We start from the raw sequence: 24,543 nt of genomic DNA on the forward strand, positions 1-24,543 counted from the left end.
GGTGCTCTATGACCGTGGGGGTCCCGACTCTCACCCGCTTGTCCTCTGAGATCTCACTCTCCCTCAGCGGCCACCTCCAGTCTCCCCACAGGACAGGAGGAAGCAGGGAGGCCATGACCTGGGCAGCTGCTCCCAGAAGGGTCCCAGGCTCTCATTTGACCAAGGTCAACTGTGGCCGCCTTCTGAGCAAGGGGAGAGCTAAGTGCTGGGCTCTGCCCTCCCCAGGCCCAAGCTGAGTGGCTCCCCTTGTCGGCTGCCCGATGCCCTCGCTCTGGGTGCAGTGCATCCCCTGGCTTTGTCCCGTCCTTCAGCGGGCACAGCGCTGAGGGGTGGGAGGCAGTCAGGCTCTGCACTTCCTCCGGTGCGTGTCTACCCAGGGCTGGCGCACCCAGCAGCCAGCAAGCTCCGTGAGGCTGTGTCTCCCTGCTGTGTCCCATGCCCAGCATCCTGGCTGCATATGGCAAGTGATTAGAACACCTTACTGGGGAGCAAATGCCAAGGTACCAGACGGAAGGTCCGGCCTGGTGCTCACACCATCAAGACACGCTGAGGAAGACTGAGCCTCGCGCACCAGGGGCTGGGCCCAGGACCCCCCTGCTTGTACCTGGGCCCCTAGTCCGAGGCCTTCTTCCCTTTTCTTAGCTGAAAAATGAGTTGTCAGCATCTTTACCTCCAAGGGTGGCCGTAAGGCTCAAACTAGAAGACTGAGAAGACTGTGAGATGTGTGTGGCCCAGAGCAGGTTCCTAAAAAGCAAAGCTTTTAGCCGTGGCTTCCACTTCACTCTCCCCGTGTTAAATGCGAGTAGCCGCTCAGCTGCTCTCTCCTGACTGTGGGTAATTTGAGGGCAGACCTGAGCTTTACTCTTCTCTGTATCCTAACTTCCCAGCACAGGGCCTGGACCAGAGTTAGGGGTTAGCAAGCAGTAACTCAAAGAAAGCAGAGAAGGAGCGGGTGAGAAAGTGAGGGGAGGGTAGCAAAGGAGAGAAACCTGGTGGAGAGAGGACAGAGACGTGAAGGCTTCCTTATCTTCAAGCAGAGTAAACCCGCTGCCTTATTTGGGGGACGAGGCGAGGGGCTCAGGGAATTTGGGAAGCGCCACTGCGGCACGCACTGTTGTGAGTTCTGTGAGACACAGCACCTCAGGGTGCCCGAGGCAGGGAACTCACGACACAGGTTAAAGGCTCTGAGAAGTCCTGCAGGCTCTTGTGGGACAAGGACCCCTGCCCCTCACTTAACACGACGCCCTGGGAGGCTATGGAATATAGGCTGAGACCCCAGGGTGGCCCACTTCAGTGCCTCACCTTACAGATGGGGTCAGGGGAGCTGAGGGACTCGGGTGGCGCAGGGCGGGGCAGGGAACAGGACTCGGGCCCCACCGCCTGGAGCCTAGCACGGCTTCCTCTGTGCCTCGGAGCCTCAGGGGTAGCGGACAGCTCTGCTGAGGGCCATGGGGCCCAGTGGAAGTCTGAGTGTGCAAGGTGAACCCCCAGGGCACGCAAGGGGTGCGTTCCCAAGGGCTTCTGCTCCGGGAGAGGGGTCCTGAGCGCCACGCTGGAAGGGGAGTCAGGCTCCTCACCCATCTGTGGCCCCATCTGCTGAGGCAGCCAGGCCCATCCCCGTCAGCTCCGGCTGGCAAGCCGTCTCCATGGGTGCCAGCCTGCAGGCTCCTTCAGAGCAAAGGGCTGAGCCCAAACCGGGCACAGAGCAGGCTTTTGCGAGCCTGCGGGGCTGACGGACCTGGCTGAGTCTGTCCTGCTGCGGCCCCTGCTTTGCACCGTGCCTGCTCCTGGGAGCTGGACAGGAGAGCTGGCCGGGACCAGGGGCGCCCGCGGCCTCAGCCCCGCTCCCCATCTTGATACCACGCAGTGCGGAGTCCAGCGGAGAGCCCCCTCTGTCTCCCCTCCTCGAGGGAAAGTGAGATAGGGTTTCAGCGCTGTTCCCAGAAACCCCGGCCCTCGGGAGCTTGGTGCCAGTCAGGCCAGGCTGCTCGCCAGGTCGAATCTAATTTGATCCAACCCCTCCCAATCCAATTACGTCCTGCAAGCTAGGACCGCGTGTCTCCTCGGTGCCCGGGATGGGGCGGGAGCCGTGAGGACGCAGCAGCTGCGTGGCCAGCTCGCCGAGGTGTGTGCTCAGACTCTGACCTTTGCTGAGAGAACTTGGGCAATTGCTTCACCATTCTGAGCCTTGGTTTTCACCTGTGACCAGTGGCCACTCGGGGGACCTGCCTCCCAGTGCTCGCTCAGCGTGCAGGCCCCCTCTCGGGGCCAGTGAGGCTGGCTGGGGGCAGGTGAGGACTTGAGGGCCTCTGCTTCGGGTGGGGATGCGCTCTGTGCTAGAAAGGTCTCTGGAAGCTGCATGGAGGCTGTCTGCGGGGTCGGGGTGCAGCTGGAGGCAGGTGGGGGGTGCTACTGTGATCACCCTGAACATGACAAAGGAGCCTGAAGGGATTGCAGCTGCTGTGGGGACGGGGACGAAGGCTAGACTGGGACACATTTCAGAGCCCTCTCCTCTCAATGTTCCGAAAGTCAGGGCGTGGGGGCTTGGGCTCTGACTCTCCTTTCACTTAACCCTCCCTGTAAGCCTGAGATGGGGTTATGCCCATGGCAGTCACACACACAAGCCCACGAGCCTGGATCAGGTGAAGGGAAAACGCACCAGGGCCACGCGGTGCATGAGAACTCGGGGCCACACCTCCTTCTCCCAAGGCCCTGCGCATCCTTCTGGTGGCCCCTCCCCGGGTTCTGGTCCTCTTGAGGCCCTGGGACAGACCCCACGGCCCTTTCCAACCGGGGCCTATTTTCCCAAAGGCCTTCTATCAGCTTTGGTAGCTCTACAGGAGCGTGTACAGAGGTAAGCGATGGGAGAATCTGCCTGCCCCAAACCAGCGTGCACACACTGTGTCTTCTGTAAAGCAAAGTTCATGGATGCATCTGACGCGGGCAGGGCGTGGGGGGCAATCTGTCTGCTCCGAGGAGCCGGCCTTTCTCATAGCCCTCCGGCCCAGGATAACAGAGCTGGAATGTGTGTCGCTCAGGGGTCGTTGCTATGGCGACTTCATCAATAACACTGTTTTCCGCATCCCTGTCCCTTCCACACACAGGAAGGGAAGGCAAGCTGGGAACGCAGAGCTGGGAGGAGAGAACAATGACCTTGCCCTGCCTCCCCCAGCTCGGGAGGAAGGGGTTTGCCTCCCCTTCCACCTCATCGGTACGAAATTACAGAGCCTGGAAAGAAGCTGCCGCCTTCCCTGACCCAGACCCAGCAGGCTGGCCAAGCCAGGCAGGGAAAAACAAACACGGGCTCCCACGTGCTTTGACCAGGGGCTAAAGGGAATGTCAGGAGGGTTCTGCCGTGGAGGGAAGGTGCAGGGCAGCAACAACAAAGATGGGACTGTGGGAGCGGCGATGGGGACAAGAGCTGCCCCCGTCCGCCCGGAGCCGCCTGTGTGCCAGGCTGGCCCGCACACTTCACACGTGTCATCTCACCATTTCTTCCCCCACCACCCCAGCAGCACGCTCCTGTCCAGGTACTGGCCCCACTTAACAGATGAGAACACTTAATGACCAAGAGATTCAGAACTGGGGGGGCTGGCTCTAGGGCCAGCCCACAAGTGAGACAGCACGGTGGCAGCTCTGGGCTGCAAAAGAGGCTGACCAGAAACTCGCTGCAGGTGAGTGATGACCAGAGCCACCCTTGCTGCCCGTGTTGTTGCTCAGTCGTGTCGGACTCTTTGCAACCCCGTGGACTGCACATGCCAGGCTCCCCTGTCCTCCAGTATCTCCTGGTGTTTGCTCAGATTCATGTCCATCGAGTCAGTGATGCCAACCAACCATCTCATCCCCTGTCGTCCCCTTCTCCTCCTGCCCTCAATCCTTCCCAGCTTCGGGGTCTTTTCCTATGTGTTGGCTCTTCGCATCAGGTGGCCAAAGTATTGGAGCTTCTCAGGACCCCTCTTCAAAGTAGATTCTACTTAATCCCACTTTGCAAATGAGGAGACTAGCATGGAGAAAGACGTGGGCATTTGCCCCAGGGACACGGACGGGACAGGCATTCCCACTGCAGAACCTGTGCTCCTGGGGGACTTCCAGTAGGCAGTGGAGTACTCACTGCCAGGGCAGGGGCAGGGAAAGCCCTGCCTTCTTCACCTTGGCCCCAGAGTGATCTGGAGCAGGGAAACGCCCCACCCCGCCCTCCCTGGCTACATCCGCTTTTCCACGTTGTCTCTTCAAGCCCATCTCAAATGCCAGCTTCTCACTCCAAACCTCCCCCAAGACAGGGAGTGCCATCTGCATGGTCCTCAGACCCCTGGCCTGAGCTGGCTGCGAGCGGGAGCACACTCCGTCCCCTCCTGGTCCGCAGGGCCCGGCACCAGGTTGGGGGCGGAGGCAGCTATGAGAACACAGGCCTTTATTGCGCCACCCTGCGAGGCAAGAGGCTCTGTCATCATCTTAGAGTCATTCCAAGAGGCTGAGCACCTTGCCCCTGGTCACTTGGGTAGGATGTGGGAGAGCTGTAACTTGGGGTCCGTCCTGTGTGACTTGAAGACCAGCCCTTCTCCGGCAGCAGCAGAGGGAACTTTCTAGAGCATAAACCTGATGGCATCTTCCTATTGCCAAAGTCTCTTCACCGCCCCGCCCCAGCCAGGGCCCAGGGTTAGGCTGAGAGCTCTCGAACAGCACTCCCGGCCCTCCTCACCTCTGTCTGCCAGGGCTCCAAAGAACAGGGATGCTCGCTGTCGGCCAGCAATTTGAGATTCCACTTGGGCGTCACCTCTTCTAGGAAGCCCTCCTTGTTTCCACCCTCCCCTCAAGTCCCTAGGCTGGATGAGCTGCCTGGCCTGGGCCTCCACAGCCCTCTGGACTCCCCCTCTCGTAGCACCCACCACACTCATTGTAACTTCTGGGTTACTTGGGTCTCCTGCACCAGACTGGCGGCTCCTTGAAGGAGCGGGGCCCACGCCCGAGTCACCTCTTTGACCCCTGGGGCCCTACACGGTGCCTGTTTCAGGCCTGAGAAATGGTGCTGAACCCAGCTGCACCGCCGAGGGGCCTGCGTTCAGCCGCTCGGGGCTTTGGACTCCAGGCCAGAACACCCGCCAGCACTCAGACAACAGAACGCGCCCGTCCGCAGGCCCAGGCCTGGCTGCTGTCTGCAGAGCGCTGCTGGCCCCCGGGCCTGGGCCGCCTGCCAGGCTCTAGCTCGACCCCCTAATTACCCTCCAACAGCATCTGCGCCTGGATGGTGCTTCCAGAGCCTCTCATTACGAGGCCTGGGCTTAGCAGAATGCAGGGCTCTGTCTCCCATCCTGTGTCCCCCCACCCCCCGCCCCGAATTACACCCTCCTGGGCAATTCCAGGGCCTGGCTGGGGTGCTGGAAGCCGGAGGCCCCACACTAGACCCCCCATCTGACCAGAAGCCCAGACCACTCCAGGCTGCATCCCTGGGGTGGCCCTTACCTGGGACATAGGGTTCAGACTGTGGGCTTCATGTACCCGGAGGGGCTCAGGGCCAGGCCGTGTGCTAGGCTCTCTGCCAGTGCCCCTGTCTCCATGACTCTGTGTGGCAGGTGCCATCAGCAGGCCCACCTGAGAAGTGACGATGCTGAGGCTTGGAGGGAGGTCTCCCACCTTGTTGGCGGGGGGGGGGGGGGGCGGATACCCGCCCCCACTGTGGCCATCCCAATGGCAGGCCCGCAGGGGTCCCAGCCCCTTGGCCAGATGCTCACTTCTGCGTGTGCTCAGCTGCCTCGATGGCCCTCGGGGGGACTGGGCTCTCCTCCCACTGCTGACCAGCGTCTCACGGCCTCTGTTGGCCCAACGCTCTCCTCGCTGGGCCCATCGCCCACTCCCGGGCACACAGACCCTACGGCCCTCCCACCACTTCCACCCCAGCCTTCAGGCAGCAGGCCAGGGCCTGGGGCTGGGCGAGGGGCACCAGCCTTTCTGAGTGCACACCCCGCCTTCCCTCAGCACTTGCCGCCCAGCCCTCGTGGGATTTGACCCCTATGCTCTCCACGTTCAGCTGCTCAGCTGCCTGCGTGCTTTCCCTCCATGAATCCTGAGGGGGTCCTCCTGGCCGGCAGCCCGTTCCGCAGGACGAGCCCACTTCTCGGCTGTGCCTTCACCCTGCTTTCCTCTCCCAGGGCTGGACCCCAGGCCAGTCTGTCGTAAGCATGCACCCACAGTGAGGCGGGCCCCTCAGTAACCCGGTCAGCTCTGAAACCAAGGTGGAACCTGGCTTTATACACGAGAAAACAGCCAGAGTGGACCGGTTTTCCAGAAAGCAAGAATTGGAAAAGAACTTAAAGAGCATCTGGAGAAAGCCTTTCCTTTTCCACCGAGGAGGCTGAAGCCCACGGGCCAGGACCCGCCCTGGGCCACGCAGCAGTCAGCATGGCGTCCACACCCAGCCTTCCAGCTCCCAACCCCTGGGCTCCTGATGCCTCGACCCTCAAGTTCAGAGCTCTTTCCGTCACATCAGAAAGTGGCTCACGAGGCACTTCCGGTTTGAGAGTTGACCAGCCTTTGGGCCCACCCATTCCTTCACCCCCGCATTCGATACTTTGCTGGCACCACCGTGTCCAGGCCCTGTGCTGAGGCCGCCAGCAGAGCCAGCCAGGGTGCCTGCATGTCGCGGGGGCTTTTTCAGCTAAAACCAAGTCCTCTGCCACGGCTGCTCACCAAGTGTGCACACAGACAGACAGATAGACAGATGCAGAGATGGAGAGCTGAGACCCTGGCCGGCTCCTGGTCTGCCAGATAAGAGCAGAGGGGCAGAGCTGGCCTTCTCGGAAAGCAGGGGTGGACCCCAGCCCTGTTCAGCCCCTCACCTCTGGTTTCTGGGCCGGTCCTGGCACTGGGGGCCCCTGGAAGGCCGCATTTGTGAGATGGGAAGGAACCTGTCTGATGGCCGTGAACGCAGACACGTGTGGGCAAACGTGGGCAGCGCTGCAGCTGCCACAGGGAGGCTGGCATCACTGCGGTGGGGTGGGCCAGGTGTCCACCAGCTCCACTTCCCGTGGCCCTTTCTAAGGTGTGTGTGGCCTGGAACTTGCTTGGTTTCCTCCTCTGGGAAGGGGAGGAGGGAGGTTATTGAAGGGTACTAAAGTGGGGAGGGTTCCAGCTCAGGGTCCCTGAGTCCCCTTAAGACGAAGCTGGTGCTCAGTGAAAGTGTCCCGGGCCTCCTTTATCCAGCTTTGCAGTGCCCGTTCTTTCTGAGCTGCTCTTCACCCTGGACCCCCGGCTCCCTCCATCCCCTCCTGCACTAAGGGTTCTTCCCCTTCCTGGCCTCTGGAGTTCCCCAGGCTGACCACTAGGCGTCACCACGAGCACGTCCACGCCTCTCTGAGGCCCAGGTGGCTGGGAGCAAGGCCTGAGACGTTCTTGCCTCCTGACTTAGCACTCTGCTCGGGTTCAGAGGCGAGAGATGCCCCCTTCCTTCCCCAGGGCTGCCAGACACAGCGGATGAAAACAGGCTGCTTGCTTCAGTTTGGATCTCAGATGAACAACAAAGATTTCCCAAGTGTAAGCGTGCCAAGTGTTACGTGGGTCACGTTTGTGCCAAAAAAGAGCATTCACTACTGATGTGAAATCCCAAGTTCAAATACAGGCTGTCCCGTATTTCACCTGGCTGCTCTCACCCTCTCCCTCCACAGGGCCTGTAGCGCCGCGGTCCCCTGCCTTTTTGGCACCGGGGACTGGTCTCATGGGAGGCAATTTTTCCATGGGCGAGCGATGGGGAGAAGGGGTCAGGCGGTAATGTGAGCAAAGGGAGAGATGGGGACTGGCCCTGGAAGCTTTGCTGGCTCTCCCGCAGCTCAGCTCCTGCTCTGTGGCCCGGTTCCTAACAGGCCGGGACCAGGACCAGTCCGTGGTCCAGGGACTGGGTACCCCTGCCCTAAAGGTAGCCGCAGACTGGCTGTGACCAGGGCACAAGCCTGTTTCTGCCTCTTGACAGGTGACCAGGCAGAGGAGCCCAGGTGTGGGAAGGGTCAATGTGGTGGCCAAGTGAGTGCTCCCCCTGCAGTTTTGGGGGAGGGCCTGGGAGGGGAAGCTGCAAGAATGCTGGGGGGCATGCCAGCAGGAGGTTCCCTAAGGACACAAACAGCCCCCCGACACTGCCTCACCTCCACTGCCCACCATGTGCTATGGGAAACAGCCAGGCTCGGAACCACCAACATTTGGGCTCTGGGTGGGCTCCATCCCAAAATGGCTGTGCCCGCTGTCCCTGCCTGCACCTCCGCTCTCTCCTCTGCACAACGAGGGGGCAGCTGTCACTCCCAGGGTCCTCTGAGGATCAGAGGGTGCCAAGGGCCTGGCGCACAGAAGGAGCGCAACGGCTGTGGGGCATCTCCCCCCTTCCCAGGGCTCGTATCGCGGGCGCGGACCACCAGCCTGGGGAGCCCATGCTGATTCCCACTGTTCACTCTAACTGGAACAGACTGCCGAGTGGACGCCTCACTCGGTGAACAGACGTGGAGGCGCACGCTGGGTCAGCCGCCATGCGGGCTGGTGGCACATGGGGTAGGGTTGTGGGAGCGTGGAGGAACGGGGTTCCAGGAGAGGATCGGCTCGTTCAGGGGTGTGGAGCTGTGCACTGGGGAGCGTCTCTGACTCATCTCGGGCTCCCCTGCTGCAGGGGCCTCGGCCACCCACGGCTGACCGGGGCTGAAAGCAGCCTTGGGAGCAAGCCCTGCCTTGGTGCCGCTTGGTGCCAGGGGCGTGAAAGAACTTTAATCCGATCCTCTTTGTCACTTGCCCTGTGCCCGCCCTGCGTCAGACGTGGGAGATGCACCCCTGCCCTTCTCAGGAGCTCATGCGCTGCCCCCAGGAGAGGACACAGTGCCTCGGGGCTGTGTGTGTACAATGGGAGGATGACGTGCTCGTCCTGGAGTCGGAGACAGCTCTGCGAGAGGAGACGAAGCAAAATGGGTGTTGAAGGATGATGATGAGTTCTCCAGGAAGCGAGGGGACTGGGGCCTGGCCCCTGAGGCAGAGCAGAGAGCTTACACCAAGGCCCGCAACTGGAAAAGGGCTCCCTAGCCATGGGAAGAACAGGAAGGGGGTGGGGGGCTGGAGAGGGGCCGCGCTGTGAAGGCAGGGAAGGCGAGGAAGGTGCGGGAGAGCAGCCTCGTGATGCACGCCGCAGGGAGAGGAGCCACGGGTGGGGGCCGAGTGGGCAGGGACGTGGCCAGGGGGTCCCGCTGCTGACAGAAGGTGGAGGGCTCGGGGGACCCGGGAACCAGCCACCACACTAACTCGGGGGAGAGTGGAGCCTGCCTGCAGGCAGAGGGTGGGGGGGGGCCCTGTGGCCGCAAGGGGCTCCAGGCAGCGGGCCACCGCTGATCCCAGCCCTCCGTCCATTTGCTCATTCAGCATGGTTGCTCTTAGGAGTTGGAAAGATGGGGGTTCGGATCCTGACTGTGCTAATCACTCACTAGGGGACGAATTGCTTCTCAATCTCCATTTCCTCTAGGCAGGATGGGAGAGCACAGCTGCACGGCGCCAGACCGTTCCAGGGTCTGATGACCCATGCCACCGTCTGGGCACGGTGCTTGGCACCCAGTGGTGCCAGTAACAGCTGACAGTTTTACCCACTTCAGGTCCAGGCAGGCCACTAGGGAACAAAGTGTGCTCACAGCATCTCATTTTGGTCCTCATAAAAATTTCTATAATGAACACTGACGTTTGTCCCATTTTATAGACAAGGAAAGTGAGGCCACGGGACTCGTAGCAGAGAAGGGAGCCAGGGCCAGGGCCAGCTACCCCCGCATTATCCACACGAGGAGGCCAATGCCACGAGGCACTGGGTCCCTGCAGGGCGGCCTGGCCGAGGCTGGCGGGAGGCCAGGCCAGGAGAAGGGCGTGAAGCTGGGCTCACCAGCCAAAGGAGTTGTTTATGGGGTGGGAGGCTCGTAAAAAATAATGGGCTGGATTTATTGTCCCCGCCTCAAGGGCCGTTCTGGACTGCAGAGGGCCAGGACAAGCCTTCTCCGGCAGCACCGTAAATCTTCCTGCTAAATGCGAGAGCTGCCTGGTCTCCCACCCACCTGGTCTGCGGGTGGGGTGTGTTGGGGGGGAAATGAGGAGAAGCCCCAGGAGCAGCCAGGGGCGCAGCCCTGAGGCTGACGGTGAGGATTTTCCGTGGAGGCCACCGTTGCCCTCATTTAAAAGAGAAAGTTCCCGGCCACACACACTCATGGAAACCCAGCACCCACGGCTGATGCCAGAGAGCCCTGGAACAGGGCCGAGGATGTCCCCTACCCTGCAGGGGCCATGCTGGGGCCCCAGGTCAAGGCCTGGCCCAGACCTCAAGATGCGGGAATCACGTCCCAGGAAGCGGTGGGTGCCGGCCAGCCAGGCACACAGATGGGGCCCTGAGCCAACATCTGGTGGGGGTGGCTTGGGACGGACGGTGAGCCTCTGTCCACAGGCATGTGAGTCTGGAGAACCTGCCTCCAATGCAGGAGACATGGGTTCGATCCCTGGGTCGGGAAGATCCCCCAGAGAAGGAAATGGCAACCCACTCCAGTACTCTTGCCTGGAGAATCCCATGGGCTCAGGAGCCTGGCGGGCTGCAGTCCGTGGGGTCGCCAAGAGTCAGACATGACTGAGGGACGAAACCACCACAACGGGGTGGAGCGGGAGAAGGAAAGCTACCGCTGGCGTCAGAAGTGTGGCCCTGTCCGGAGCGCTGCTTTGAGGCGTGGGCCCCGCTGGGGTGCCCTGCTGTGCTGGGGTGACAGTGCTCACCCCAAGTTCCTCCCGGGGTGGCTGCAAGCCTCACAGAGAGCCGGGTGTGGAAGCACCGTGAGAGTGGAGGCTGGGGACGGGCCGGCGAGAACAGCTGCTGCCGAGACGGGTGACACCTCCTGCTCTCCAGGAGCAGCCGGACAGCAAAGTCTGGAGGAGGGTCAAGGACCAGCTGAGGAGAGTCGGGGAAGGGCCCCAGACGAGGGCTGTGGTGGACGGAAGGGGCAGCCGCCTCCGGTGAGAGCCACCAGTCCTCTGCCCTGACCCAACCCCAGGGACTGGGGCCCGAAAACTGCCCGGGGGCCTCTGTGAGGGAGCACCCCCCAACCCCGTCCTGTGTGGGAGGGCGTGGATGATGGGCAGTGGGTTCAGGGCCCGAGGGCAAGGCTTCGGGCTGTGGCTGACACGGGCGGCTGTGGGTTCAGGGCCCCTGCGTGACTCTAGGGTCTGAGTGCGGCCGGGGGGAGCGCTTTCCTCTAAGTGCCGCAGGGGAGCCCAGCCCTCTTCCCTGGCCTGGCCACGAGGTGGCTGAAGGGCGGAACCACTGGCCAATCGGTCGCTGTCCCCACACCCCTGATCTCTGCTGGGAGATCAGACACTCCAGAGGCCCTGCTCCTGTCCCAGCCAGGCTCTTGAGCTTGTCCTCACACCCACCACCCTGGCCACCTCCTCAGGCCCCAGGCTGAGAGGGCCAGAGAGCCTGGGGGCCCATGAGTGCAAGCTGCCTGGGGCGCCTGAGGTCAGGACAGTGAGCCGGAGGCTGAGCAGCACCCGGCTTGCAGCCTCTTGAAAAGTAGAGACTGGCTGGTCCAACTTTGGGCCCTAGGCTCCCCTCTGGAGCTCCTGGTTCCAGAAAGGACAAGGCCCCACGTGGTCCAGAGCCAACCTCCATTGAACCATTCTGCACTGCCATGATGCAGGGACCGGGCCTCTCTGCAGACAGGCCTGCCTGCCCTGCCTTGCCTCTCACCTTCCCCTCTGCCCCTCTCACCCTCCCCTCTGCCCCTCCTGTCCACTCACACTGCCCCCTTATGAGTTCCGGACCCTGATGGCCGCCAGTGCTGCCTCCCAGGAAAGGGCTTCATCTCCCTGCCCACCCAAGGTGGGCAGTGATCTTTCCGCAATGTGAGTCATACCCCCACTCCTGGGGCCAACGGGGCCCCTGTCACGCTCACAGCAAAGTTCAAACTGCTGCCACACACAGCCTCCTGACCCCCTCTCTCACTTCCTGAAGCTCTGGGTCTGGTTTCAGGCTCAAGGACGCAAACCCTCTCCAACGGGCGAGAAAGTCTGCGGGCACGCTGACTCTCCTGGCCCCTAGAGCAAAGCTGGAAGCTTAGACGGCAGGGACCCCTGGCCAGAGGCAAGAGGCCAGGCTGGCCTGAGTGAAGGGCCCAGAGAGGGAAGGCCAGCTGGGCAAACACGGGCGGGAAAGATGGGAAGGGTGCAGGGGTGGCAGGAGCAGCAGCGGACGCAGAGTCTCGAAACAACCCCGTGAGGAAAGTCTCAGGCGCAGCGCAGGGCTCACGTCCGAGTCCCCCGTCTCTCCGGCGAGGCTGCGGGCTTACGGGAGTGACCTGAGGTCAGGACAACCCTGGCAACCAGCCTGCCGGGCGCTGCCACAGAGTCACCTCCTCAGTCAGACGGCACTGGGGGGCGACGGTGCCTGAGGGGCCCTCCCTGCTCCAGACGGCATCCCAGAGCTCAGGCCCAGAAAGAGGCGTCACTGCACCTCTGTCTGGGGTTTCTGCCAGGACCCACGTGGCCCTGGGTGCATTACCTGCCTCTGTTGTTGCTATCTGCACGTGGGAGCAGTCGTACCTACCCTGTGGGGGTCCAGGGCTTAAACGAGGTACTATTAGGGTGACCACATGTCTTATTTCCCTGGGGACAGTCTCAGTAGTCTCAGCCTAGTAATGCCGGCTTCCTGGCATCCCTGCGGCTCTCCAGTGATGTAAGAGGTGACCGCGGGGGGAGCTGGGCGAAGGGTACATGGGATCTCACCTTACTATCTCTGCATGTCCTTAGGACTCTATAATTATTTCAAAATAAAAGATAAAAAAAAACACATTGTTTCATCTTTAGTTACAAACTTACAGATATAACGAACAGGTCCTAAAAATACTTCATGCAGGGTCTAATACACCAAAAGATGAACTCTAGAGCCGTTCTAGGCACAATCACCCAGAGCACGCCTGCAGGCTCAGACACAGGTGGAAGCGGCTCCCGGGAGCACATAGCCGTCACGGAGCCCAAGGCCCTTCCGGAGGAGCCGGGGGGCCCTCAGGCTCCCGCAGTCTCCGCGAGTGCATGCGGACCCTGGGCTGCCGGATTCACAGCAAGATCCCCCTACGGCCGGGGGTGTGGAACGGTGGACAACAGCTAGATGAGAAGAGCTATTTCCAGCCCCGAGGCTGGGCCCTTCAGCACGGGGCCAGACATTCTGGTCCTCAGACAAGAGGCTGTCTGGGTCACTGAGCTCATAACAAAAGCTGTGACTTGTAGGGAAGAGAGGCTGGGCCAACTTAGGCGGCTCCTCTGAGGAGACCAGGGAAGCGGGCAGGCCATCTCCAGACACCTCCACCGCCAAGGGTCTTTGGAACTCCTGGGGCTTAAAGAGGTACCCTTGGTACCCGGGACACTCACACCCTGGAGCTGCAGGTGGCGTCAGCAAGGGGGCATCTCTGCTTCTCCAGGCCCCTCTGCACCTAGCCAGCTGCACAGAGGGCTGCGAGCCTCATGGGAACCCTCCACATGGTCTGCCCAGGCTCACAGGCCAGCCCGCCCAAGCGCGGGGCCTGCTGTGCCACTGGCTGCATCTGTGGGCAAGTTTCCCACCCGCTGCGTGCCTCGGTTTCTTTGTCTGTGAGGGCGCAGGAAGCCCCCAGGAAACACAGCTCTCACCATCATCGTTTCTACTGAACGCAGTAGAAGCCAAGCTTCCTTTCTCCTGGCTCCCACCTCTGGTTTTGGCTGGAGCCAGTGTCACTCTTGATGCCAAAAGACCCTGATGCTGGGAAAGACTGAAGGCGGGAGGAGAAGGGGACGACAGAGGATGAGATGGTTGGATGGCATCACCGACTCGATGGACATGAGTTTGAGTAAACTCTGGGAGTTGGTGATGGACAGGGAGGCCTGGCGTGCTGCAGTCCGTGGGGTCGCAAAGAGTTGGACATGAATGAGCAACTGAAGTGAACTGAGTGTCACCCTCGATGCCAGATCTTAGCTTTGTGAAAACGGGGCCCTGAGTGCCACCAGGAATGCTGGTGGTAGGAGGGCAGTGCAGTTTCCCATCCATATTTATACAAGCATTTAAACAGGCTCAGAAGGACATTAAATGCATTCAGGTAAACCCATGAAGTCCCTGCTGGGAAAATGCCAGCCTGGCGTCTGCTCTGCATGGGCCTCAGCTTTGCAGGGACACGGCTGCCCAGCTGCCCTGTGGCCAGTTTCTGGGCATCAGACAAGGGAAAGGAAGCAGCACATTAGGACTTCGGGATGCGGTCAACAGTGCAACGGCCTCGCACAGCCTCTGGGTGCCTACCCCTCGACCCAGGGACCACAGCGTCGACGAGCAAGTGCTGACCAGGACCCTACCAGCACAACCCGAGGATGTGGAGTGCCCGGGCCCAGGCAGCCGCCGTGAACAGAGCATCTCTCCAGCCTCCCTCGGTTCCTTGCCACAGACTCCCGTCAAAACAGGGCACGGGGATGTGCGGAACACGGTCCCTGCCCATGGGGCACCCCCAAGCTGCAGTGACGCAGGCAGCGGGGAGAACACCGCCCTAGGCAGCCAGCTGTGGCGGGGGAGGGAGACAACCAGCCCCGAGCACAGAGGGCCAGCTCGGGACAGGCTGTGCAGTGAGCGGGCGCTCTCGCCAGGCTGAGGGGGCACCGGGCAGTAGACAAGGTGGGTGGGCACGCTGGGCCCGGGGGCGGGGGGAGGGAGAAGCAGGAGCAGACAAGGGCCTGAGGTCCTCTTCGTGTCTTGGTTCCCAACTGCCTATGCCCAGCGTGGCCTGGCACAGTGCCCACACCTCCATGGGGAGGATGGGGCTGGGCACTCCTGGAGGGCAGGGGCAGGTCTGACCTCTGCAGCCCTCGGTGGGTCATGTGGCGGGTGAGCCAGTGCAGAGAGCTCCCTGACGATGAGGCCTGACTCCTGACCGCCTCTCCACACTCAGCGGAAGCTCAGGCTTCAGCCAGCAGCCAGCACGCATCTGCAGAGCGCTGCCCACTGTGCACCCAGGCCCTGACTCTGCTGCTGGCTCTGGACACCGGCCCAGCGAGGGGCAGACCCCGCCCTCATTGGGCCTGTTTCCTTGTCTGCGGTAAGTAACAATAAGAAGAGCCCACGTTTACTGGAATTTTTTTATGACATCTTTTTAACCCTATGAAGTGGGTTCTATGACCATCCCCACTTCACAGACCCGGCGCAGAGAGGTTCAGTGACTTGCTCAAGGTCACACAGGTGACAGGGTGGGTAAGCCGGGATTCCAGTCCAAGGCTGTGGGGCCCTAGAGGCTGGGCTCCTGATCATGAAGACAGGTCGCCTCTGTGCGCCAGGGCCCTCAGGGCTGGGCATTGGCACGGACAGCCCCTTAAGCCCCCTGCCAGCCTGTCCTGCTTCCTACGACTGTGGGGACAATGTTGTAGGGGGCTTCCTCTTCCTCGGGCGCCTTTCATGACCAGCACAGATCAGACCGCTGTGGGCGTTCTGCTGAGGCTTCAGAGCACAGCCGTGCCACACAGCTTGTGGTCTGGGGGAGGGGGCACACGTAGCTCGTATCTCAAACCCACCTCCGCTGGCAACAGCAGTGGCCTAGGATCAGTGCTGGTGAGGGAGAGGTCCTTCACCAGGCTGGCCAGGAGACCCTTGCTACTACATTCTCCACTGTTCAGACAACACTAGAGCCCCTAGGAGCCCCAGGTCCCTCCTTCCAGAGGGTTTTTTCTCAGCACATTATTATAAGGTAACTCCTAGGAGCCTTGGACTGCAAGGAGACCCAACCAGTCCATCCTAACAGAATTTAGTCCTGAATATTCATTGGAAGGATTGATGCTGAAGCTGAAACTCCAATACTTTGGCCACCTGATGCAAAGAAATGACCCCTTGGGAAAGACCCTGAGGCTGGGAAAGATTGAAGGCGGGAGGAGAAGGGGATGATGGAGGATGAGATGGTTGGATGGCATCACTGACTTGATGGACATGAGTTTGAGTAAACTCCCGGAGTTGGTGATGGTCAGGGAAGCCTGGTGTGCTGCAGTCCATGGGGTCGCAAAGAATCGGACATGACTGAGCGACTGAACTGAACTGAACTGAGGACCCTCATTTAGCACCGAATCCCCTTTCTAGATGGAAAGCTTCAAGAGGCCACGCCTGCTTTTCCTCTCGCTGGGACCCCGGGGACCAGAGGCACCGGCACCTGAGTGGAGGAGCCAGTGAGCTGCCGTCACACAGCTCTCAGGCCTTTTGGAGCTCCTTCTCCTCCCTAAATCAGTTCTGCTCAGACTGAAAGAAAGAATTCATTACTGGAAGGAAAGGGAAAAGTTCATCCAGGAGTCAACACCTTCTTGGAGCACAGATACGACATAAGTTTGGGGAAAAAAAAGATCAGGCACGGGAGAGGAAGAGAGCGAACGCGCTGGTTGCTTGGCTCATCTACTCAGGGGCCAGGGAGCCCCCCGGACCCCTCTCCCCGGCGCACCCTGGCTGTGGGGTGACAGACGGGCTATGGTGTGCTGGGCCGGAGGCTGAGTGGGAGGTGAGCGTGGGCTGTGCTGGTGCCCGAACCAGCTCCCGCAAGTGCTGAGCAGACGGACGGGCCACGGACCTCAGCGTCTCTGTGTTCCCTCCCACCAAGAGCACAGCCTGTGTCCCCAGATCAGGCATGAGTTCTAAAGGCCTGAAGAAACTGCCTCTGTGAGTTGCCACCCCTAGGGCAGACACTGCACTTGACCCCTTCAAAGCATTTTCCCTAACCGAGCTCTCACTGGCCCGGGAGGGATTACTGGTCCCAATTTACAGACAAGGAAACCCAGAGAGGCAGGAGTAATTGCAGAGGCCACGTGACCCATGGAGATGGAGAAAGACTGAGAACCTGACCCCCCCAAGCCCAGCCCAGCCAGATCCACACGCCTCGAGTCAGGGTTTGCACTGGCGCCCGGGAGGCGGGGCCGCTCGGAAGGGCTGAGCCTTGTGTCTTGGCCGGGAGCCTGGACTGACCCTGGCTGACCCTGCTCATGCGTCTAGTCCCCTCTAATGAAACCCAGCTCAGGGGAGGCTCCTTTAGGGCGTCAGGAAGAGTCAGGTGACTTGAGGACTCTTGATTTGGGGAACAGAGGCCATTGACGTACAAAACAAGCTGTGTCTCAGCACCTGGACGTGCTCTGACTCTGAGCCCTAACAGTCATCAACGGTGTGAACACACAGTCAGGACGGGCACCCGTCATGGCAACCGGCAGGCTCGGGAGGGAGCAGCTTGTCTGGTCGTCCCCTGCACTCCTTACCCAGCCCTAAACTCCGGCTCATGTTTCACCAGCCTCATGGCACCTGGCCCCTGCCAAGCTCCCCTCTTCCTGGGCAATCTGTGCCCACCATCCCACCCTTCACTCTGTTTCCCGAGAGTCTGGTCCACCCACCTCATGGCCTTTACACACACCCGCCCCGGGGTCCTTACACACGCCCGCCTCGGGGCCCTTATACACACCTGCCTCGGGGCCCTTTATACACACCTGCCTCGGGGCCGTTACACAACTCGCCTCGGGCCAGTACACAACCTGCCCCAGGGCCCTCACACACACCCACCCCGAGGCCCTTAAACACACTCGCCTCAGGGCCTTTGCACACACCCGCCTCAGGCCCTTAATACATACCCGCCCCAGGGCCTTTACACACGCCTACCTCAGGCCCTTAACACACATCCTCCCCAGGGCCCTTACACACTCCTGCCTAGCCCTCCCCGGCTCCTCCCACAGACGCTCTCCCTCCTCGCCCGACATCAGCTCACGGGCAGCTTCCTCCAAGAGGTCTTCAGTGCCTGCCTGTTTCTCCACCCGATTTCCTTCCTTACCAGCCTCCTCTCGTCACAGTGAGTGACGGGCTGGAATCCTGACTGCCATGACCCTACGGTACGACCTCGGGCAGGTCCCCTCAGCTGACTGGGTTTATGCTCCTCCGCCGTGCCAGGCTCCCGTGAGGGGCCCAGGGCAGAGTGAGCTTGTGACCCCACAGCAGCCGCTGTCGCTGCCCGCCACAACACCGAGTCCCGGCCCTGGCAGGCGCCGGGGCTTGCTGAGTGACATCCCTAGCACAGCCAGTGCTCACCGGCTGCGCCGGGACCAGGTTCTGAACAGGGCCAGGCTGCTGCCCGGCATCACACTGTCTCCCTGTCCTGCTTGCCCTCCTCTGAGCTGGGGCACGGCCTCACCTGAAGGCCTGCTCATGGGAAAGCTGCTCTTCAAAGGAGCAGAGCACACACAGCCCTGCTGAGGAGGGGCTAGCCGCCCTGTAAACCCCGCTCCCTGATGAAAGCAGGCCTCACTGTCCCCCGCCACCGACGCTCACTCTTCCTCATAAATCTGCTTTTTATGAAACTCGATTTGGGGTCGGGGTCCTCATTTTGGGCAGCTTGACCCCACAGCCCCACAGCTGGGAGGTCCTCCACGTGGACGTCGGGCCCACGCGCCTGAAGCAGGCGCCCGGGACGGCGACACTCACTCGGCCCTTCTGTCCTCTGGGGACACGGCGCAGGCTTACCAGCCACCTTGTTTTTGAGGAAACTGCCTAAAACACTGAGAATTCCGAGGAGTCCAGTAACGTAGTTCTGCATAATTACCCTGGGTTTTGTACTTCTTAAAAATGGTTTTTTCTTTTCTACCTCAGGAATTGTTTTCAAGTAAAAAATCACAGCCAGGGCCGCGGAGTCTCACTTCACCGCCTCTGTTAGCTTTAGTGCACACTAGCACTTTACTCCTAGGATCTGGAGCCAGCCCCCAAAGACCCTGCTGGGTCAACACCGCTGCCCCATTTTGCAGATGAGGAAGCTGAGGTTCAGAGCAGCAGAGCCGCCTGAAGGGCGAGGGAGTGGCAAAGCGGGCTTCAGCCCCGGTCGGCCCAACCCGGAGAGCAGCACCTGCCCTTTTCACTCCCTGCCTTTCAGTGTGGACCACTCGCTGGCCTCCCGCTGGTGCCGCAGACTGGAGGTAAGGCCCTTGCAGGATTTCCCTCCAGCACCTCCTCCGTGTCTAGGGTCAGTGATGGGGTAGGGGCTGAGGCTGGGGCCACGGGGCTGCTGCCTGCTCCTCCTCTGGTGTCTATTCCCTTGACTGCTCAGAGCAGCCAGGCCGCAGGAGTGCACGGCCTGCCTCGAGATGGCTGGATCTCGCCATTATTTTAAGGAAGACGCGCCTCCTCGGCTTCCAAGATGCTGCTCCCTCCGCCTGGAAGGCCCTCTCCTCTAAGCATCTGAGTCCTGGCTTCTGACCACTTGTCTCATTTCACAGCCCTGCTGCTTTGGGCCCCAAATGGCCACCACCGCCCTGCACCTTCTGGGCTTGGCTGGGGCTGTCTCCAGGCTCCCCAGGCTCTCCAGTTGGCTGGAGTCTTCCCTGTCCCTCTGTACCGGCCCCCAGGCCGGCACCCCCATCCCACCTGGTCTACAGAGGGCAGCTGGCTCCTGGCCACAAGGACCCCCTGTTGACTGGTGACCCAGTGAACGTGCAAGAGATCAAGAACCAGCAGCTTGGCCTGGTCAGACCTCGAGCCCCCACTGGGGGAAGGGAACCAGAGAGAACGGCCACCCTCACTCTGCCCACCGCCAGCCCCCAGCCCAGAACGGACAAAGTGGCTTCTCTGGTGGCATCTGCCCATCGGTGGCCCCAAGCCCCCTCCACACAAAGCACCAGGGACACCAGCAGCCCTGCCGCAGGACTGGAGGGCGGGAGCGAACTGTGAGGAAACTGCAGACCCAACACCAGAGGCACAAAACGGCCCTCCCGGCCACCCCCAGAGCTCCCTGCCCTGAGCGCGAGGCCCCAGAATGGAGACTCAGTGAGGCGGCTCCAGGGGCCGCCCGATCCCGCAGGGGCAGGGCCGTGGCCGGTGAGGCGGCTCCAGGGGCCGCCCGATCCCGCGGGCAGGGCCGTGGCGGGTCGGCTCGGGCAGGACTCACCGCTGGAGCGGTGGATGCAGGTGTGCTGGTTGTCGCTGAGGAAAAAGCCGCTGTGGCACTGACACTCGTAGCTGCCCATGGCGTTGACGCAGATCTGCTGGCAGCCGCCGTTGTTGTCCTGACACTCGTCCACATCTGCGGCGAGAGAAGGGGAGGAGAGGTCACACCTGGGGCCGGAAGGGAGGCGCGGTCAGCGGGAAGGCCGTGGAGGCCGTCAGCTCCCCCACCGCAGAGCGCCGCTACAGAGGAACCTGCGGCGCTCCCTACAGCAGTACTGCGTGCAGTTACCCCACAGAGGCGGACGGTTACAGTGACCCTGGCGCTTCCCTACAGCAGTACTGCGTGCACTTACCCCACAGAGGCGGACGCTTACAGTGACCCTGGCCTTCCTGTGTGCCCAGCACTACTCCAAGCACCTGACCTGCTTTAACTCCCTTAACTCTCACAGAAACCCTGCACAGCAGATCTAGGTACTGGCCTATTTTACAGATGAGGCAACGGAGGGCCAGAGGCCGAGTGACTTGTCCAAGCTCCCACAGAGGCAGGATTCAAACCTGGCTCTCAGTAACGGCGCCTGGCCCTCCCTCTCTCTGAAGACCTGCAGCCTGCACCGTCTCCCCCTGACGTGAAGGGCCTGGCCAACCAAACCCCACTGTCCCCTTTCTTCAGTCACACCTCAGATTTACAACCGGCAGCACAGACCTTGCCGCGAGGGAGAGGCTGGAGGCCAGGGCAGCCTGCTTTCTGCCTCGCAAATTGATTTCAAAAGCCCAGAGAAGGGGAGGTTTTTCAAAGGCCCTGACCTCTGGCTGCCAAGACTGCCAAGGAAGGCTGCCAAGCGGTCTTTCCCACTCTCTGGGAGAGACAGACCTCGGGGCAGACACTCATTTTTGCCCAGAGGCTGCTGGCACAAAGGGTGCTATTGGCTGAAAAGAGTCTTTATGGAGCTCTGGTCTTGAACAGAACAGCATGTTTCAATTACCGAAGTCATAACCCCCTCCACTGTCAGTTTGTTTAATGAAAGAAGGGCTTCTTAAACCTTAATGTGCCATGTCTGTATTGTCATTTTAATAGGCAAATGTACGAAACCACAAAGGCAACGTGAGCTACTGGCTGCTTCGAGCCAAGCCCACAACCCCTAATACACAGGCCTGTGCACACGCGCGCGCACACACACACACACACTCACACACACACACACACACTCACACACACACACACACTCACACACTCACACACACTCACACACACACACACTCACACACACACTCACACACACACACTCACACACACACACACTCACACACACTCACACACACACACACACTCACACACACTCACACACACACACACACACTCACACACACACACACTCACACACTCACACACACACACTCACACACACACTCACTTTGGCACTGAACTTTTTAAACAGTTCTTTTCAACACAGCCATCTTTCAGAACTGGAACCAAAAGGATGTGAACAGGTAAAGCATCAGGCAGACTGACCTGCCCTGAACCGGGGAGGGCTCAGCGCTGGCACTCTGTCAGCTGGGTCCTACTTAGGCTCGGGGACAGCAGACCACTTCACCACCCACGAGCTCACGCGGCAGCCTTTGAGGCCGACGGCGAGGCAGGTCATTACTCTCCTGTGAGCTCAAATGTTGGCTGTGTGGTCGCCAGGAGGGAGGCAGGGCTCTGAACTCTAAAAGCCACCAACAGTTACAGCTGAAACGGTAGAGGCAGCTCTTGCTGAGAGGAGGCTGAGAGGGGGTTTCAGGGGAAGCTAGGAGGGGTGGAGAGGGATTTTTCTGAAGCCCTTTCTCCACTCAACAAGTCTTACTGATGGCTCCCTAAAGGCCCAGTGTCAGGGTCACCTTGGCTGGGGGCACGTCCCCTCCACCTCCCAGCAGTCCGCCCCCGCCCACACTAGACCGTGAACAGCTCTGGGCCCTGCTCCTCCTCCTACTAAGAACACAAAGCTAACCTCACCCGAGTGGTCATCGAGTGTTAAGCACCTGATCCTTGCAGCAACCCTGAGCAATAGGTTGTGTTACTGACTCCATTTTACAGATGAGGACACTGAGGCAAAGACAGCTGAAGTAGTTTGGACAAAGTCACACAGCTGCCTGGAGCAAAGGCAGGACTCAGGCCTGCTGTCCAGCTCCTGAGCATGTGCCCTGGGGCCCACTGCGAAGCTGGTCACGCCAGCAAGCATGTTCGGATTCAGGAGATGAAGAACCCCAGCTGCTGTTGAAGTGAATGCAAGCTGGGTGTCACCTTGAACATGTCCATGAACCCCTCCAGCTACCAACGCAAAGCCGAGCCAGCCTGCAGGAGTAATTGAGCAGAGTCCCGGCCCGCCGAGGCTGCCCTGAACCGTCCCAGTTAACACCCGCCGGGGGCTCTGATGCCTGCAGTCCGGCGCACACATAACAGTGATGTTTGAATCCTGGGAGCTGCTCCTGGGACTCAGGCCAGACCTTCTTCAAGTCACATTCTTCGAGGTTCTTGAAGAGTCTTTGTACCTCAGCTTCCCCAGCCCTAGAAAAGGTTCAACTGGTAAAACAAAAGATAGCTCTCAAATGTGGAATTCATGGTGTGGAGACACTGCGCTCACCCCATCGTCAGTGAACGCCCTGGGGCCGCCCGCTGGGCCTGGCACACCTCCTCGCCGCACTGGAAGCTGGGAACCCAGGGTGCTGATGTCACACAGCTACAGAGCCGCGGCGGGCTGGCAGGGTGGCTGGGCCTTGGGACGGGGCTGTTTACACTAGCAGGGAACAATGACTCTCCAACACTGATGAATAATTTGAAACAAATGTGAAGCCATGTAAACATTTCTTCTCCCCACTCCCAAATGATAAAGCGCCAAGATTAAGCAGGAGTGAAGAGGGGACTGGCCCCTTGGCGCTCTTTCTCCACTGTGGCCCTAGCACAGGCCTCCCCCAACTTGGGCAAGTAATCATGGCCTCAGAATCCCTTTGGGGAGTCAGGGGCCATCACCAGCTTCTCTAGCGACTGGATTAAGGGTCTTAGGCCCACCTCATACCCCTCACACCCCTGTGTCTGCAGGTCTACAGACGCAACCCCCAGTGAGGTCTCATAGTGACCAGCGGGGGCGGCTGGTCCTTGAGATGCCTGCCCACTGGCCTAGGACAGACTGGGGTCCCCTGGAGACCCTGACCAGGCCCACCAGAGCACCATGGGAAATATTAGCTCCTGGGCCCTCCTGATGGGGGTGAGCCCACTACACACTGCTCCTTGGCTCCCAATGACACGGCATATTCCATTGTAAGAGGGGCCCCAAGGCAAGGAGAGCACCCACACCTGGGAGTCGGACAACCTGAGTTCTGTCCCCGGCCTGTGGCCCGTGTGAGGTGCTGAGATCTCGTCCACGGGAGGAACTTAGACTGTGTCCTCCAGGAAGCCCTTCTGGAGCGCCTGAGACTCGCGTAGCCCTCTTCCTGCTCTCCAGGCGGCTCCATGCACGGAGGGGCCCCTCTGCAGGAGCCCCTGCCCCTACATGAGCATCCATGCTGACTGCAAGGCGCCGGGAGCCTTTTTATCATAAATGATAGCCCTCATGGCTGGCCAGGTCCCAGGGCCCAGGCACTATCTTAACATATCCGCACAACATATCCACACAGAGAGCATTATTCTTAGCACGCCAATTCTCAAACGAGAAGCTGAGAGGGGAAGAGACTTGCCCAGTGCTACAAAACAGGTGGAAAGAGGACAGGAAGCCCTGTGGGTCTGGATCCAAAGCCCTCCCTTACTCTCCCATGACTCAGCCTCTCCGAGTGAGGACACTTCTTGCCCGGTCATGGCGGCAACCGTCAGGTCCCTGGGTGCTTAGGCTACAGTCCTCCCCAACCCGACATGCTCATGCCTCCAAAACCCAGGGCAGAAGCCCCCTGCTCCCTGAAGTCTTCCTAGTCCTGGGTGGAATCTGCCGGCCCCTGGCTCCCAGCCAAGCCGATTTGTTTCCAACTTTCTCCCTTGGGCTTGGCCGTCCTGTCTCTGCTCTGGGCTGACAACAGACCTGAGCCTCCTGCACGTCCTTGCCCCCAGCAGAGGGTCGGGCTGGCTGGTGCTCAGGAGTGGACACACGGAGGGGCACACGTGTGCTTGCGCAGCGCAGTGACGGGGAGCTCTGCCATAGACGGTCAGTGCCCTGGAGCAGGACACTGTCCGGATTCCTTCTGGGCTGGCCACAGGCGGCACGCCTCTTCAGCGCCCCCAACTCTCTGTCAATCACACACGCCTTCACAGGCACATGTGCACCTCTTCCCGGGACGCCTTCGCCCTCTTTGTCCAGACAGAAGCCCTCGCCCTTGAAATCCACTGGAAACACTTCTCCTGCAAACACTGCGTCCCTGCTGCATGCCCCGCGCCCCGTGAGCTGCCAGGGGCCCCAGAATGAATGCCCCTGGTCAAGCCCCTGCTCACCGGGCGGCCAGTGTGTGAGACCCGAGCATGGAGGCAGAGGCTCCGTGGAGGAGGTGATGGGAGCCGAGGGTGGGGGGGTCTGTGACTGAGGCTGGAAGACGAGGAGAGGAGCTGTGGAAGGTGCAGGGCACAGGTGGGGAGGGCCTGGGACCACCTGGGCGAG

The 24,543-nt window shown here is 60.7% G+C and overlaps 1 protein-coding gene and 1 long non-coding RNA gene across 3 annotated transcripts in view; one reads left to right on the forward strand and one right to left on the reverse strand.

The window, feature by feature from the left end:
- SCUBE1 (signal peptide, CUB domain and EGF like domain containing 1) overlaps window positions 1-24,543 on the reverse strand; it is a 131,006-nt gene that overhangs the window by 61,056 nt on the left and 45,407 nt on the right. For both annotated transcript variants that reach the window (XM_024992818.2, XM_024992819.2), the window contains exon 4: window positions 19,929-20,063. In XM_024992818.2, the coding sequence (XP_024848586.1) occupies window positions 19,929-20,063 (135 nt within the window). The remainder of the gene's footprint in view (window positions 1-19,928; window positions 20,064-24,543) is intronic.
- Window positions 2,871-7,686, forward strand: LOC132345366 (uncharacterized). The gene is made up of 3 exons (XR_009494707.1): window positions 2,871-3,211; window positions 3,516-3,674; window positions 7,450-7,686. It is a non-coding gene; the product is annotated as an uncharacterized lncRNA (long non-coding RNA).

This window comes from Bos taurus, chromosome 5 (assembly GCF_002263795.3).
Source record: "Bos taurus isolate L1 Dominette 01449 registration number 42190680 breed Hereford chromosome 5, ARS-UCD2.0, whole genome shotgun sequence".
In the NCBI taxonomy this organism is placed as follows: domain Eukaryota; kingdom Metazoa; phylum Chordata; class Mammalia; order Artiodactyla; family Bovidae; genus Bos; species Bos taurus.